We start from the raw sequence: 18,363 nt of genomic DNA on the forward strand, positions 1-18,363 counted from the left end.
CTGAACTTAAAATGGTGATCACAATATTGCTCTAGCACAGCTTTCCTCTTAATACTGGCTTTTGGAGCATACTTTGAAAACCAGTGGGTGTGGAAGCTGTGTTAATTGTAGAGCACATCTGCTTCTTCACTTAACAAATATCGGTATTTATTTTGTGTAATTGACTATTTAGCATAGGTGTTAAGGCAGAGATCTTGATCTCAGTAGGAGAATTACAGATGTGTTCCTGTACATCTGGGCATGAAATTAGCGTGATCATCCCTCACATTATGCACCTGGATCCTGAGTCATCCTGACATTTTGAACATTTTTCCATTCTTCTCTCCCTCCATGCTTTTTAGGCTGAAATACCTCAGCTGGTGAGTGAAATTTATCAGAATTTTTTTGTGGAAAGCAGAGAAATACCTGTGGAAAAATCCCTTTATAAAGAAATTCAGCAAAGTCTTGTGGGAAATAAAGGCATTGAAGTATTCTACAGAATTCAGGCAGATGTTTATGAAACTCTAAAGGACAGATACTACCCCTCATTCATTGTCAGTGATTTATATGAGAGATCAGTCAAGAAGGAAGAAGAAAGAAGTTCTGCTCAGCTAACTCCTGAGGACAAAGATGAAGTGGTGAGTCACATGGACAGTTTCTTTCACTGCTGTTTAAGGTAGTCTGAAGATGATCCTGAGTAAAGTATATATTAGTTTCTTATCTGCTTGAGCTTTGGACTGCTTTTTTTTTTTTTCTGATGGATTTAAAAATATCCTCACTGGCAGTTTCATCGGGTAAACATGGTATGTATACAAGATCTTTGAAACAAAATAATAGAATCATAGGTTTGGGTTGAAAGGGACCTTAAAGATCATCTAGATCCAACCCCCCCTGCATGAGCAGGGACACCTCCCACTAGACCAGGCTGCTCAAAGCCCCATCCAGCCTGGCCTTGAACACCTCCAGGGATGGAGCCCCCACAACATCTCTGGGCAACCTGTTCCAGTGTCTCACCACCCTCACACTAAAGAATATCTTCCTAATTTCTAAACTAAATCTCCCCTCTTCCAGCTTAAAACCATTACCCCTCATCCTGTCACTACACACCCTGGTGAAAACCCCCTCCCCAGCTTTCCTGTAGGCCCCTCCAGGTACTGGAAGGCCACTATAAGGTCTCCTTGGAGTCAAATAGAACAATCCTGATCACTGTGCCATGCTTCAGGGTCTTTGAGGTGAAAATAAAGTGAAAGAAATGGTAGTTTTTGAAGCTTCCAGTAGCCTTTCAATTGTTGATGAAAATGCAGTACTGGCTAATAGGTTTGGGGTTTTTTTTCATCTGCTGTATAGGAAACCACAGCTGAGAAATCTGATATTTCTGGGGGATCCATATTGTTAGCAAATACTAATTGGTTTGGGTTTAGTTTGGGTTTTGGAGGTCGAAGTCCTCACTTCCTGGCTCACCGTGGGAGTTACCTATGTTAATTTTCTATACATTTCACTGTTATACCTGGCTATTTAAAAAGCCATCTGATGTCCTTATGGAGGGGAGAACAAAAAGGTTACCCCTGATTAAACGTGAGAAAATCAAATCAGAAGGTAGGAATTGCAGCAAGGCCAGACTCTTCTGGTTCTGCTGAACTTGAAACAAGCTCTTTCTTCTCCTTCCAACCAGTCATGGCTTTTCGCTCCTTGGACAAACCTCCTTTAGAAGATCATGAATAGACACAAAAATACAGAAGCAAGCGGTGCCTGCATTCAGCACTTTGAGGAAAGAGGGTCTGGTGGTTGCATCAGTTCTGCATGTCAGATCGCTAAAACATGCTCAAAGTCTGTGTTCTGCAGCACTTGCAGAAATGGAAGTCATCATCAGCTTAGCAAGAAGGGGAAAATAGCATTATCCCTTATGGTTTCAGCTTTGAGTGTTTTGGTTGTTTATTTGATAAATTTGATAAATGGTTTACAGGTAACTTGTTATCTTGTAGTTCTAGCATTTGTGTGATAAACATAGTGATTCAGCACTGTTTTTTTGCATGAAGTGTCTGAAATGTTAATGATGGAGAAATCACACAGCCTACCTCTACGAGTAGAGCTGTGCTTATTTGTAATTAATTGCAGTCCTTTGATTACTAGACCCAAACTTCATACGAAAAGTCTTTTAATTCTTCAGTATTGAAAATATAAATTGTCATTCCTTTTGACCTCTGTGCCTCTAAACAAGTAAAAGGTTTTTTTTTTTTTATTTAATGGTTCTGTTCGATAGTGTTGTGAGTGACACCTGGTGTCATTAATTATTAGTAGTATTATGTTAGTGCCAGGAGATGAAAACAAGCTTCCATGAGCTGAGCTGTGTATGCATGCTTGGAGGCATGAAGAGTTTACAGTCCGTGCAGAACAGACTGAAGAAAGGGGCATAGAGCTCGTGATTTTTGCTCAGCCACATACAGGCAAATGCAGAGCTGGAAAAGGCCTTGGATTTCTTAACCTAAAACTCCTGACTTCTGCATTATGTTGCCCTCCCGTGTGGTGATCACACTAAGGAAATTAATTATTGTTGCTACTATATCTCTTCTCATACTTTATTTACTAAGATGTAAAATACAGCAGAATTTAGAGTAAGATTGTTCCACTAAAACTCTCAGAAGACCATTAAGTATTACTCTAGTTCATGAGATTAGATTCATAGCTTCTCACAGATAAATTTAGATGTATTCCGTCACAAGCAGACCTCAAACATCTTTGAACATGGCAACAGTAACATCACTGTGTTGTGTTTGCTACATGTCAAGGCCTTCATGCCTATTTGGGGAAGTGCACTAAGAGCAGGAAGGCTGAGGAGGCAAAGGTCAAAAGAGGTTAAAGAGAATGTCACTGAAAGGTGTGAAGTTTTCTATTTTTTTTGTGTGCCGGTAGTACACAAGATGGAAAAAGCTATTCTCTTGTCTGAATAAATATAAAAACTATTTATGAGGTTAAGGTAATGCGTATGTGCTTTTAACACATTTTTATTAACACTTCTAAATACAGCAGTAAAATCTGTTTATGTAGAGAAAGGACTGTTTAGATTGTTCTGCAGGCTGATAAATCTGTTTTGTGGTTTGTTGGAGGCAGGACTGTTTGTTAAAAATATGGGGTTTGGGTTTTTTTTGTCATCCCTTCTCCATCTCATTACATTTCAGCTCAGAGCTAAGTATTTGCTTTTCTATGTGGCTCAGAATATTGATCATGACTACTAATCTGTTGTTGCACTTAAAATAAACGTTGATTCTTCCTCTTATTAACACTAAAGCCTTAGCCTGAAGGTCATTTTACACAGTTGGCAGGAGTTGCCAAAATGCTGCAGTATAAATGATAACAAGGCTTTGTCAGTTGTTTAGAACTTTGTTGGTTTTTAATAGACTTATGCTTCATGTTGAATCTGATGGTTGGAATATCTGTTAGAATCTCTTACACCTACATTTTTGTCTATATTGAGAAGTATTCTTATATATAAAATGCTTATGAAGCAAACAGTAACTGTCTTGTTTTTCATAGTAATGATTCAGTTATTCTCATCCTCTATTCCTAGAGCCAAAGTTGTGAAGAAACTACTGAAGAAGGCAGCACAAGAATTAATGAACAGGCCAGTTATGCTGTAAATAAACTTCGCCAGCTGAATGACAAGCTTGAGTATAAGAAACAGGCTCTAAATTCTATATGTAATTCGCCAAAACCCGACAAAAAGGTAAGTAGCTTTACTGTCTTCAGACTTTAAAAATAAAATACTGTATATTGTGTGTGCTTTTGGATAATATCCAGTTGTCTCAGGCTTGTTTAAAGTTAAATCAGAGCTAGCTGGGGCTTTTTCTTCCATTTTTAAAGGCTAATTTAATTCAAATTGCAAATATGATTTATATTGCTTTGTTTGTCATAGAATAACGACTTCTCTCCTAGTGGTCTTACAGCTTTGTTGGTGACAAATACTATTTTTCCTTACATCTCTACCCACCTGTATCTGTGTAATTCCTTATGGCAGCTTGTTTCGTGTCCCTGCAGCATCTGCAGCACTGCAGCCGAGGGATATGCTAGTTAACTTCTGCTCCCTCTGCTGGCTTTGAAATGGCACAGCACAATTTCATAATCGACAGTTGTTACTGGCTTGTTTAAATAAAAGGGAAAAAAACCCCAATCCTATAAAAGTAGCTGACCTGCTTTATAAGAATCTAGGAAAAATCTGCAGGGTACACTTTCCTCAGACTAAAAATTCTGAGGAATGTGAAACTTCTGCTCTCTGGGCGTGGATTAAAAAAAAAATTAAAAAAATTGTTTTTGCAGGGTGCAACAGTTAAGCCACCTAAGAACATAATCAGGTAGAAGTGATTTGCATTTGGCTTAGGCCAAACCATTTGCATTGCCGTACAGGATGTTGCAACAGGACTGTCGTTCAGACGCAGCTGGGCCAGGCTTTTCAAGTGTAATGAGACTGGTTGCAAATGGTAGATTGTGGGTGAGACAAACAGCCAAGGTATCTCCCTAAAATGGCTTCCTGCTATGGATGGTAAACATGCACCTGGGCATTAGTCATTTCCAGGACCTGGGTTCTTTGTGCATTTGCACCTTCACTCGGCGTGAGTGCTAAGATGCTGGTCTGAAGAGAAGTTGACACACCACTCATCTCTGCTGCACTAGGTCTGGGGATAGCTACCTCTTAAGGGAAAGATGTGGACAGTACCCTGGCTAGCTTCATTCCCTCTGTTCCTTCTATGTCTCCCTTCTGCTGGTGGTTACTGCAAACAACTGGAAATGTGTCCCCAGCTATTCTTGGGTGTCCTGCTCACAGCTGCTCTGCTGTGTGCGTGGGCTCAGCTGGCAGAAGAAACCTCTGTCATCCAACCAGTGCTGTTCAGAGTGGCTAGAGCACAGATGTGTACCTTTTTTTTTTAATGCCTGTATTGCTGTAGTAACATTTGCCTGTGGAGCTTTTAAAAGTATACCTGGGGTAGACAGTGTGAGAGCACTTTGTCACAGGAACTTTATTTTTTTTCACTGGATGTGGCAGGTAAAAATTTGGTTCTGCAGTTCCGTGACATATGAAGGGGAACATCATGTACATTTTGGTTTGGGTTTTTTTTTACCTCAAGCTGTGCCTGGGTTGTTTTCTCTTTTTGAAAGGTCTTTGCTGTGAGACCCATACAAAACATTTATCTACATCTTTAAGTGGCTTCTAGCACTGTGCAAATCAGATGCCAGTCAGTCCGGGAAGAAATCTCATCTGAGTTGCACATGGAATGCTTCTAGTTTTAAAAGAAAATGCTCTGTAGGGATAGTCTTATTTCAGTGGAATATAAACAGTAGCAAAGATGACATGAAGAGATGACGAGCAGTATCAGGCAACGTCTCTGACATAGGAAGCCCACTGCCACAGAAGACATCTTGATTTTTGGTGGTCTGTGACTGTGGTACTAGATTCAGTCTGTGTCTCATGGCTGGAGCTCAGTGTCTGTCTCCCTTGGGTCTGTGAGTGCAGACTCATGCCATCCTGTGCAATGACAGTAAATTTGCAGGGATCACAGTCTTTTTAGAGTTCAGTCTTGTAATCCTTAGTAGCAAAGCGAAATCTTAACATGCCCCACACAGAGCACTTGCTAGTGCTTCCTAAGCTGTATTTTTGAACAAAAAATATGCAACACAATTGTTGAAATTAAATGGGACTTTATTGAACAGAAAAATTCCTTTGCCTCTATCAGGAATTATGTGAAAGTTGGAGGGATTTTATATTAACTTGCTCACAACTTTTGTATTTCCAGTGGAGCTTCAAAACTCACTTTGAGAAATTGTACGAGACACTCTTATAACCAACTAGGTTTTAAGTTAAAATTTGAACCACAAGTCAAAAGAATTAGAAGTACAAAATAAGTGCTAAACAAAAGCAGGTGTGTTTGTGTATGAGTGAGTTGGGCCATAACATTTATTTCTGCAGCATTACAGTTTTAATTTTTTTCTTTGACATGAAAAGTAGTATATAACTAAATATTCTTTCTATGCCTAAGCTCTTGGGGGGGATTGAACCCCTTCTAAATTAGTGGGTTTTTCACTGTATTTTTTTTTCTGCTGAGATATTTTTTGTCTTTGATAATGTATGCATACAGAACAATAAAATCAATCCAGTCTTGTTATAAAGTCTCAGTATTTGTTTTATAAGTGTAGTAGATACTTACTTATGATGAAGACTTACCAGTTCTTCTGTATTTATCAGTTGTTCCTGGATGCCACTTATAGGAGTCTGTGTAAGGTGACTGCAGAGCAATCTATATGTGTACAGTAAATAAAATATAAAATTATTCTGAAGGTTAGGTACATGCTAGAAAGTTGTTATGAGCTGTGGTGTAGATAATACTTCAAGACATCCAACAAAAATTCTGAAAAAGACAGAATTACTGCAGCTGTGTATAAGGCACCAATTGTGGTGCATGTAATACAACTAAGACTCAAACATTTGACTGTGGTATATAATATTCAAAAATAAGTGTCAGCTTCTGCTGTGTTTCTGGTGTCACATCTTGTGTATACTTCCACCTGTTCTTGTCATACTGTCTCCTGGTAGTATGTGTGGTTACATTTTTTTCTGTTGATGTGATGAGATACATGAGGTCTCCTTTATGAGGTTATGATGGTGTGCTGTGTCTTGATGAGAACATCTTTTTAAATGTGTGCTTTACACTGTAATAAATCCTTCTATTTTCAAAACTAAAATTAATTAAATGATAACTTCCTGAGTGGCTGCTAACATAGCTGGTTTCCTAGAGATGAAATCTGTTCCCAGGTTTTTCAGTTGCATCATGTATATCTGAAAATGGTAAGAAGGATGTCTTTAGTAATGCATATTTCAGCAATTGCAATTTCAAGTTTGTATAAAACATATAATGTGGTACTAACGTGTCCTTCTAAATTGCTTTTTTTATTTTAGTATCGGGGCTGACCTTTAAGGTTACTGTGTTTTCTACAAGTTTCTAAGTGTCACAATTCTCTCACTTAAGAATTTTTTTTTCCATGTGAATTGTTCTTTCTCTTCCCGCTTCTGTGCTTTTTCTCCTTTCTTAATAGAGACTAGGCATGTTGCACAAGCTTTTTCTTACCAGTTGTAATCAATAAACTTTTCTCCACAGATTGTTTCTAAGCTGAAGGATGAAATTAGTCTGATGGAGAGAGAGCACAATGACCTTCAGCTGCACATTGCAAGAACGGACTGCTGGTGTGAGAATCTCGGCATGTGGAAAGCCCTCATTGTCTCGGGAGAGGTATTTTTTCAATGGCTTTTTGTCTCCTGGGTCAGTTCAAAGTTGCGTGAAAAGAATAAAAACCTGTGTATACTTCTGCCTTTGTGTACACTGTGTATACTTTTTTTTTACTTGTGGGGAGGAGGAAAGCCTAACCTCTCCTTAACTCCTGTTTCCCAGTGACTATTGTGGTACATGTGCAAAGTTTCTGGTCCTCAGACACTGTTGTAATGGAGTTATAAGAACACCTGCATGTACATTAACTGGCTTGGCACTGGGTAATTTGCTGTCTCAGGGGCATTGTTTTTAATGAGAATTGTCTCTTGTTATATTACTATGCCATCACACTTGGGTGCAGCTGTGTGTCTACAGTAGTCACAAAGATGAGTGCTTACACTTATTATGTTTTGTATTATTATATTTAACGGCAGTACAGTTTCAAGGGACTAGAATACCCGGAAAGAAAGTGCTTTAAGTCTGTAAGTTCACTGAGAAGTTAAATTTTTCTTTTTTTAATTTTTTTTTTTGGTTCTGCTTTTGTGTCTCACTGTAGGCAGACAATTGTAGAATTAATGTTTAAAAAGAAAAAATATAATGGAAACAAAAAGTATTAACATTGGTTGGCTTTGTATTAACACTTGCCATGAAAGGAACCCATTAAATGCTCATTGTGTAGTAAGTGTAGTCTCACATTGTCCACAAGCAATCTTTATAATGGTATCACTTCAGAGAATTAAAGGTTAGTTGGATCTCTACTGGCTTGTCCCCCTGTGCTATTAAGAAAATACTCCTAAAATAAGTATAAGCAGTTCCTTGTTTTTTGGTTTGTTTGTGAGGTTTTTTGTTGTTCTTGTTGTTTTAGAAAAAAGCTATTTGTTGTTGAGTTTATTTGGTTGTGTCTTGAGCTCTTTCAAACTATTGCTAGGTCTGTCAACAGTTAAACTTATTGCCTGTAAAAGAAGAAACAGGTTAAAAACTTAAGGTGACATTTTAAAAAGCAAATTATCAATGTGTAAATGTCTCGGTGTGTTCTAATGCTGTTTGCAGGTGACAGTTGAGAGCAGTGAAATGGTTGCCTTTAAGAGTTCTCTGTAGCTTTTGAAGTCTGGTTTTAAAACCCAGCAAAACCGTGTGTAGCAGAAGGGCAGCTTTCGGGCAAGGGGCACCGTGCAGGGCTGCCCAGTGTCTGCTTTATAACCACATGAGAAAGTGGTTTCTTTAAATGAGAGGGAGGTTAGGGGAGGCTTCTAATTACTGGCTGCCTTAACTATAACTTATAAGTAGTACTGGATTAGATAATTGAATTTAGGTTTGCATTAATTGTGCTGTTTACAGTTCTGTGTTTTTCAGGGTAGGCTGGAGAAAGCATTAATGTAGTTATCTGTATTTGTTAGTTGCTTGGAAATGTTCTGGCAGCAGTTGATGATTTCAGGGGATATGAGTAGGGAACATTGTCTTTCCATCTGCAAAATACACTTATGGATCGTAGCATGTAGCTCTGTGATTTTAGAGAGAGAGAACCTTGGTGGCTGTTTTGTTTTGTTTTGTTTTTTGTAGAAAAGCTTAGTAAAAGTATTCATTGCTATAGAATTTGACCTGAAAGTGTAACAGCCTGTCATTGACCTTTCAAATGGATTCACTGAACCAGGTAATAGATAATGCATAAAAAACCCACTACTTAAGACTTGGGGAAAAAAAGCTGTGTCCAAACTTGTTTGTACTCTCTTAGCTTGAATCTTTCAGCCTTATAGTTTTGAGTAATATAAATGCACTAGTTATGTGTGTGTGAAGTATATAAAAAAAATAATCAATGTAAATGGTGTAAACTACAGATGTTTTTTTGTACCTGCTATTTCTGATAAAACTATATGTGGAGCGTCAGTGTTTTGGCTGGTTGGTAGAGGTTGAAAACAGATTGTAGGAACATGCAGGATGAGGGGACCTGTGATAGCAACTTGTCTAGAGTCACTTCTCCATGACAGGTGTATTCTCCCTGTACCAGCAGGTACAAAACTTACAGCTACGTAACTTAATCTGCTCTAGTAGCTTTAATGGTTTGGGCCTTGTATCATTTCATGTTGTAGCAGACATTCTGCCTCCTCTGTCTGAAAACAGACTGTTTCAGAATGTAACATCTTTTAAATAATGTTCCTTTCCTAAGGAAAGGATTTGCTTAAAGATTTGAGTAAAGTGAAAAAATAGCTTGCCTTACTCATGTAAATATCTTGGAATTTAGGATGTTTTTGCTTGGTGAAAGCTTAGAAAACATTTTTTAGTTTTAGAAAAAAAGCTTCCTTTGAATTGCGGAAAACAACAGTGTGCCCGATAAACCTTCTTGCATGGTCTTTCTGCGTTTAAAAGGGACTTTTAAGGGACTTTTTTTTTTTTTTAAATAGCAGTCTGGTTAACCCCTATTTCAGTTCTGCACAGTTTGGGTGGGCTGTTTCAGAGAGCTGCTCTGACTGAAGGAAGTATCTGGTGAGTCATACAGCTCTTCACTGGCTTAATGACTGGTCTTAATTTTTATTAAGGTTTAATAATTCCTGACGGATGTCTAGACTTGGCCCTTAGTGCTCCTAACAGGTGATTCAACAGCTTTGCTTGGCAACTTGTTATTTTACTGAACTATTATTACAGTTTTTGCTAATGTTAAGTTTACATTTTATCTACTGCAGCTAATAGCTGTATCTTCTCCTGGAAAGTGCTTAATAGTTTCTTGTTTGTTTTTGCAATATTTCATTAAATGTTTCTTACTGTTACCACACCACACACCCTGGTATGAGGTGCTCACCTCTGGCATACACCTTGTAGTTTTTATTAATGGATGTAGGTGTGTCAACATCCTTGTCCATATCTCTCTCTGTCCACTTTGGGAATTTGTGCTACACAGGGAGAAGGTAGAAATCTTTATCGTTTATGGACTATATATCTGTGGCATGCCAGTAGACAGTAAATTCTGAAATAATTTATCTTTACATTGTCTGGAGGCTATGGAGTTGCTGCCAATGCAAAAAAAACCAACCCGGTAGCCTGAAGCCACTTTGGATACTTGAGGGCAGATTCTGTCCTTGCCAGGTAGGTAGCAGTGAATAACCTGAAAAGCTCACATATAAGCTGAGGGAAAGGACTGAAGAGGAAACTTGTGAAAATGCCAGCCTAGAGGCTAATTCTGAGAGCCCTTGCCAGTGCTGTGAAACCATCACAGCTGAGACTATCACAGGAGGGTTGGACTTGGAAAACCAAACCAGAATACCAATGTTACATTTATGCTTATGGAGAATCAGAGCTGGAGGAAGGTTAGGATGGTTCTCAGAAAGAACTGGATGATTTTTTTAGGATGGGAGTAATAGAAGTGTTGTGAAATCTCACAGCATGGCATGCGAGCTTTGGTTTTCAGTGGAACTCTGGGTTTTGGCTGTGACCCATTGGGAGTCACCCGTTGGAGAGGCTGCCTCTTGGCTGGAAGCGGTAATACATTGGTGGCTTGTCAGATGTGCATTTCATCTTGAGTGGGCTGTAGGTGTGAGAAAGGCAAATGCAGCCCTCAGATACATCAGGAGAGGAGTTTTGGATGATTAAGAGACTGGAACATCTGCCATACAAGGAAAGGCTGAGAGACCTGGGGCTATTTAGTCTTGAGAAGAGAAGGCTAAGAGGGGACCTTATTAACGTCTACAAGTATCTGAAGGGTGGATATGGAATGGGCCAATCTCTTTTCAGTGGTTCTCTGTGATAGGACAAGGGGAAATGGCATCAAGCTACAACACAGGAAGTTCCACCTCAACATGAGGAAAACTTTACTGCAAGGGTGATGGAGCACTGGAACAGGCTGCCCAGAGAGGTTGTGGAGTCTCCTTCTCTGGAGACTTTCAGGAGCTGTCTGGATGTGTTCCTGTGTGATCTGTCCTAGGTGATCCTGCTGCAGCAGGGGAATAGGACTTGATAATCTTCACAGGTCCCTTGCAATCCCTGTGATTCTATGATTCCATTGCGAACAAAGTGTTACAGTCAGTCTGTGGGTGCTGGAACATTGTGTTTGAGAAGGGTGGAATTGAATGGATTGTCTCCCATGAGACCGCTTTTGGTTAGCTTAGCAAAAGGGGGGCTCAGAAGAATAAGGCTGTCTGTAAAAACAAGGGTAAACATAATGGAGGGGTGAAGGGTTGTTGGAAAAAAAGGGAAATTAGTTTGGAAATTGAAAAGGAACTTCAAATGACCAGGGTAAGGGTCCAGAGCAGAATTTTAGTGTAAAGGGCTGCCCAGAGAAGTTGTGGAGTCTCCTTCACTGGAGACATTCAAGACCCACCTGGATGTGTTTCTGTGTGATGTACTCTAGGTGACCCTGCTCTGGCAGGTGGGTTGGACTAGATGATCTTTTGAGGTCCCTTCCAACCTGTAGGATTCTGTGATTCTGTGAAAAAAAAAATAGTTTCACAACTTTTAATTCATTCATTATAGTGGTTGTATGAGATGGTGCCTCTTGCAGCAAAGGACTATATCTGGTTCAGAAGACCTCCTAACATCCCATTTGGATGTTTTCCAGTTGACTCATTCATTTGGAAAAACAAATGCACAAGTACTTAAGTTGGTAAAAAATTTTGCTTTCTTAAGAAGATCCTGAAGATGTCCAGATTTTTATTTGAGAGTATTTCAACAAAGCTGTAAGGTGTCGCCATCTAATAATTAGAATTTAAAAGATTTTGCACATGGATCCTAACTTGAAAGCAGGAGTACTAATTCCTCCCTTTTTGAGAATATTCTTCCAGAGGGATGACTCTCTCCTGACAGTTCCAGTTCAGATGACCCTGCACACATGCAAATCCTTGCTCTAGGTACATGTGTAATGGAGAACGATGCGCATGGTGCACATCAGCATTTTCAGCACTGATCTCCCAGTTTTCAAAAGTGGCTGCCAGGAGGTGTTTGTGAGTCACCTACAAACACAAATCCAGTCTAGCTCAGGGGTAGACAGGGCAGGGACTGTCCCAGGAGATCCCAGTCCCTCTGTGCCAGGTCCCTCTGGCCTGCATTGTAGAGGCTACTGAAGCATCTTTCTCTGCAGTAGTCTGACAGGAGTAAAGGCAGTTCCCCAAATAGGTGTGCTGCAAACCAGGCACATTTTCAGACATTCAAGATGGTGCTTCGTGTTCTGAGTGCTGCTGCAGCTTTTTTTACAGAAAGATGTGAAACCCAGGCCTTCACTAGCATGAAGTATTGTCAGACATTTTCAGGCTTCTCAGAAAATGTCATAGTATAGGAATTTTAAATTTCATTCTTATCCTAATTAGATTAGTTAAATGTTCAATTAAAAAAAAGCCCTCAAAACTTAGAAAATATTACTTTCCTCAAAAAGATTGTGTGAGGGTGGTATTTTAGAATTACCTTTGTGTTATTTTCATGAATACTAACGTAAGCATTTGAGAGTTTGGCTTGGCCAAAAAAAGTTGTGCAATTCATGCATTTGCTATATTGGCTTTTCATAATCTATTTAATAATCTCCTTAAAATAAGCACACAAAAATTTGTTACCATTAGGACATAAGGGTGAAATTCTGGGTGGCTCATCAAATTAAGAAATACTATGGTCACACTGCTGCCATTGTCTCAAGAAAAATTAACTACTTTGCTGTAGTTTTTTCCATTTGCATAATGTGGTTAATTGCTTCTCCTTCCTCTGGCTGTTGTACAGTGCGATTCATTAGTATTTTTGTAAAGCTGTGAGCCTCTTGGAAACGAACACCGTGTGGTTGCCACATGTTCTGTGCATTGAGAATAGCTCACGTAAGCAGAGAAGTCACTGAGACAGCACCAGCTGCTGCAGGGCCCAGCTGCAGAGCTGCTGTGCCTGGCATGTGGGTGAGCCTTGGCATAAGCCCTGGGGAAAGAAGAGTGGGAATAATGGGAGAACAGTCAGGAAAATGCAGATGGGAGAACTGGAGTATTGGCAAGCAATCAGAAGATAAGTGGTAGGTTCCTTAAAAACTGAAATACTACTTCCTGTTTTTTGAAGAAGATACATCAGGGCCCTTTGATTGCTGATGGACAGCATTGCAAAGCTGTATGTAAAGTGTAATAGTGGGGAGCTGGGAGGACTGATTCACGACTGACAGAATTTTGGGTACAGTTTAGTCTGTCAAGGGTATTGCTCCATGTGTAGCTGTCAAACTCCAAGAGAAGTGTGGGACAGTGATGACGACTGAATTTGCCAGCTGGTCATCCGGGAGCCCAGTGTTCCACTTTTTGCTTTCAAAGTAGCATACCTTTCTCTGTTGGTTTCCTTCCCACAAGGTTTTGGAAGAGAATGGAGAACAAGTGCCCTGTTACTCTGTCATGGTGAGTTTACAAGAAGTTGGTGGAGCTGAAACTAAGAACTGGACTGTTCCCAGGAAGCTCAGTGAGTTTCAGAACCTACACCGGAAACTCAGTGAGGTATGAATCTCAGTTAGGGGAGGGAGAAGATGCAAATTGCTAAAATTTGTCACAATTATGCTTGAAGAGATACAAAATTTTAATATTTCCAGTTTTTATGCCAGCCTTTTGTCTTTTAGCCTTTTAGAGCTTGTTTTCTATCTGCTTATTTCTGGCCTCTGTCAGATGCTTATAAAACTTGATTATAAATTTTATTTTATATTTTTGCTTAATAATTAATGTTTTACTGGACTAACCCCAAATGGTATATGCTGTCCTGCTATATGCTGTTGTGCAAGATGCTGTTTTAAGAACTAGATTTTGTGTCTGTGCTCCAGAGAGGTACAAGAAAAGACAGCTTTTGGGAATAGAGAAGGTTTCTTTTTACAGTGCTTTAACCTTTCTGTTTGATTAGGGATAGATAATGATGGTGGTATGAATGGAAAACATTTAGATGTGTCAGCCCATAGTGGGTAAGGGAAGTTGTTTTTCAGGGTGCTGAGAAGGGTGTGGAACTGAGATGAGAATACAAAGAAGTCTCTAAATTTCTGCTCTGAGCCACCTGTGTTTTTCTGCACGTTTTAAGTGAGATCTCCTTTCTTCTACAGTGTTTTACATCATTAAAGAAAGTTCAGTTGCCTTCCCTCAGCAAACTGCCCTTCAAATCCATAGACCAGAAATTCATGGAGAAATCCAAGAACCAGCTCAATAACTTTCTACAGGTAAAAACAACAGCAACAACAAAACTGCAGATGCTAAACAGGAGAACTGAACTGTGCCCCTGGAGTGAATGTCTATTAACTAAGGAGAGAGCTTAGAACAAATAGGTCAGTTGTAAGGTGTAATGCTCTAGTGGTAAGTTAATTTAAACCTTCATTAATTAAGAAATAGCAAATCCTGTAAATTGCCACTTTTAACTCCAGTACTTCACAACAGATTTCTTGAAAATTATAACTTTTTTTAATTTAAAAAGATAGCTGTAAGATTTAAAGCTTTAATCTTACCAGTTCTAGTACTTTATAACTAGCTTCTTAAAGTATCTCTGAAGTATCTTTGTGAGACAGGGATTTTTTTTTTTTCTTATTCTACCTCTGAACCATGCCTTAATCAGTTTTATTGGATGGCCTGGCACATCTTGCTCTTTAACAAGAAATATTTAATGTATATATTGTTTCTGTCATTATTTTTCTTTTGTAGAAATTGCTCTCTGATGAAAGACTCTGCCAGAGTGAAGCACTTTATGCCTTCTTAAGCCCTTCCCCAGAGCACCTCAAAGTTATTGATGTGCAAGGAAAGAAGTCATCTTTTTCACTCTCCTCATTTCTAGAACGACTTCCTGGTGATTTGTTTTCTCATCAGGAGGTAAGTGGTAGAAAAGTAATCTTTCCAAATTTAATTACTTATTCAAAGTAAGCAGGGAGAGCCATTAATATAATGCATTTGAATGACAGGTAATATTGGAAGGTAATTTTTCATTTACTGTAAATGAACAGAGAGTCAGAAGTAAGAGCTGCCTATTAATTTAAAAATTCGTTTATTAATACAACAAATTTCCTGCCCTTTGATAAATATATATTTGCAAATGTGTAACCTGTCACAAATAAAAGAATTGCAGTCCATATGGGATTGTTTACTTTTTATAGCAGAAGTTCCTGCTTCTTGTGCTTTTGACATGTATATTTCCAAGGGTTTTTGACAGGTAAAACCAATTTTCTCCTAGGAACCTTGTCTTGGCAGGGAACAGATGTGTGTCCTTAATAATTTCTGGACAACTTTTGAAGGAAAACTAGTTTTGACAAAATTGTGGCTAGTGGTACAGGCTCACCGATGGAATTTGCAAATACGAGTGGGAGCCCATATGGGCAAACCAGCAGGAGAATATGATACTAAGCCTTAAAAAACTATTGTCTTTCAAAATACAGTGAAAAATAGATTGGTGACTAAAATACCTCATTGACTATAACTGAACATCATTCCGTAGCTCTCTGTTCTGTCTGGTTCATACTGCAGATATACAGCCTCCAAGGAGCTGTTTCTACATACGACACAATTCTTACATGCAGTAGGTGTCTGCAGTGGATGGGTTTTCTGCAGTATAAATGGAGTTTGGGGAACTTGTACAGTTCTAGCCTGTTAATAGGCAAAAAGATGGTCTTGCATCTCTAAGGAACAAGAAAATCCTATGTATTTTCATTTTTCAAAATTGCACTGTATTTGCACCTAGATGCTGAATGCATATGTCTCATTTCAGAGTAATAAATAAAGTTTGAGAAACTAATTTTACACTTTGATAGTTATACTACAGTTCTAAAAATAAAAGTACATTCACTAGAATGACCATTAGGTAGAAGTTGCATGAAAAAAAACACAGAAGCAAGAAGCTGTTTGTATTTTGCTATTTAACTGAAAAACATCCTAAAAACAAAAAGCCAGACTACATGTAAATGGTATTACATGAGTGTGTGGGAGGACATATTTAGGAAATATGGGAGAAGGAAGGGGAGTTTGTAGTGAGAATGACAGAGGAGAGAGAACAATGAAATGAAGCAACTGGTAATGAAATCTGAAGTAAGTAGAGCAAAAAATGCCTATGAATGTGGCAACAGAGGAGCTGGAACATAACTCAGTTTAAATTTAATACTATTTCTGGTTTGCTGCTTGCGGGACTAGGAGATTAATTTTGGCTAGACAGTATTATGCCAGGCACTGTGCAAATGCAGACAAAGACCATCCCACTTCACTTCGACCTTCACACTCCCCTCCTTCCTGGGTCTTAAACATGAGACAACAGAATACAGATGGAGGGACAAATGTTTGCCCTAGTTTAAAAATAATGATAAAAATAAGTGAAGGGAGGGGAATTGTAAGGCAGTCTGGGATCAGCCCAAATTTGTCTTGCTTACCCTTGTCTTTCAGTGTGAGCTTTAGGTGAACTCAGCCTTCCCAGTGACAGCGTTTCAGATCATTTACTAAAGCAGTTAAAATAGGCTTAAATAATTTGGTACAAGGTCACCAGCGAAGTTAGTTGTGTCAAACCACATGTTCCAAAGCTGTTACAGCTGTGTTCTCTTTGTAACTGAGTTCATATTTTGGACTTTTCTTTAGAAGAGAAAGCTCTCTCTTTGCCTTTTACTTCTTATATTGTGTTTTTCAAGCAACAGTATTACCTCTTGAGTGCTGTTTTCAGGGTTAGATATTGTTGCAATTTCAGGTCTCTTATACATACAGCTCCTTGGGCAGGGCTAGCTTTAGCACGTATTTCTTAGCTCTCAAGTCCAAAACCAAATAAAAGGAAAAAATGCAGCTGATACCATCCAAAGGAAGGGCTTTTAGTTTTGTGAAGTGTTAAAGGATAGAAAACGTGCTTTTGTGTATGAACATACACTTCTCATTCCATTCTAAATGATAGGAGATTCTGAACAGCCGAAAAATAAAGCAGCAGCCTTGGAGAGGTCATCAGGTTTACCCTCCTGCTCCAAGAACACTCAGCTGTACCAGCAGAATTCTTAGCACGTATTTGTCAAAAGTGTTTTTGAAACCTTTCCTTACTGTCTAACCTAAATCTCTCTTCTTTAGCCAGTTAGCTCTTGTCGTCTCTGCAGCAAACAGAATAGTTTGGATTAGGATCATCTCAGGTATCAAGAGTTGCTACTTTCCTTGTGTCTTTTTTGTTTCTTATACTCAACAGCCCCAATATCTCCTAGTTTTTGTTACATTTTATTTAGTTCTTATGGTTTTGCTCTGGATTTACCTGATTATCCATATTTTTCCTGGAAATGTGTTGACTAAAATTTGGAACACGATGCTCCCACAAGGCTCTCCTAATCCCATGTATGAGAATAATTTTTATATCTACATGTGTATGTATGTCATACAAACAACATTTGTGCTTAAACCTCATGGTATTCCACTTGCCTTTTCCACAGCAGTGTAGCACTGGGATCTTTTTCTGTAGCCTTATCAATATCAATTGTTTTGTTTCCTGCATTTACCCAGTGAGCTATTGCTGCATGGCATCTGCTTTTATCAAACTGCACCCTGTGGGCTTAACTACAAATTCAGTAAGCTTATTCTCTGTTCTTTTGCCCAGGTGCTTAATGAAAATATGGAATGAAAATATGGAATGATGTCTACTAAAATAAACATAATTTCCTGAATAATTAAAAAAATAATTAAAAGGGCCAAGAAAACTGTTGACTATAGAAAGCTGATGAGCAGGACTGGAGTTTGCTCTAGACTGTGTCCCTGGAGAAAACTCTATTCATTGTCAGTGAATTTGTGTGCTTGTGTGATAAGATGGGTAAAGATCTGTGGTTTCCTTGCTTGATGTTTCTTGTCATTATGGTGTGGCTTTTTTTTCACCAGCCTTTGGTCACAGCTTACCCTAACAATAGGAGAAGGTTTTAAAAGCTGGGACACATCAAGCTGTGGAAGTCAGTAAATGGGAGCCTACATGGACATTTACAGCACACTAGGGTGCTGTGGGTTTTTTTCTTGTATTTTTCTGGTTATAAGGAGAGGAGCACCATCTCGAGCGGTGCTAGAGAAAATGCCAAATGTGACACAGGAAGTGAAGGCTATAGGATATATAAGTATTGGAATATACAACACTGTGGAGTTAATTATTTATAGCCTACATGCAGCACCATGCCTGGAGAAGATTCAGAGACTGGAAGTGTACTCAAAGTGAATCATGGCCATTAGATGGGATTTGGAGAGTGTGA

At 38.8% G+C, this 18,363-nt stretch overlaps 1 protein-coding gene across 2 annotated transcripts in view; it reads left to right on the top strand.

Annotated features, from left to right (window-relative positions):
- Positions 1-18,363, top strand: part of SNX25 (sorting nexin 25) — an 86,945-nt gene that overhangs the window by 61,163 nt on the left and 7,419 nt on the right. Inside the window, exons 9-14 of one of the 2 annotated variants that reach the window (XM_051616765.1) lie at positions 342-617; positions 3,545-3,700; positions 7,122-7,253; positions 13,520-13,660; positions 14,248-14,361; positions 14,837-15,001. In XM_051616765.1, coding sequence (XP_051472725.1) covers positions 342-617; positions 3,545-3,700; positions 7,122-7,253; positions 13,520-13,660; positions 14,248-14,361; positions 14,837-15,001 — 984 coding nt within the window. The remainder of the gene's footprint in view (positions 1-341; positions 618-3,544; positions 3,701-7,121; positions 7,254-13,519; positions 13,661-14,247; positions 14,362-14,836; positions 15,002-18,363) is intronic. The other variant, XM_051616767.1, reaches the window with a different exon arrangement.

Source organism: Apus apus, chromosome 4 (assembly GCF_020740795.1).
Source record: "Apus apus isolate bApuApu2 chromosome 4, bApuApu2.pri.cur, whole genome shotgun sequence".
Taxonomy (NCBI): Eukaryota; Metazoa; Chordata; class Aves; order Apodiformes; family Apodidae; genus Apus; species Apus apus.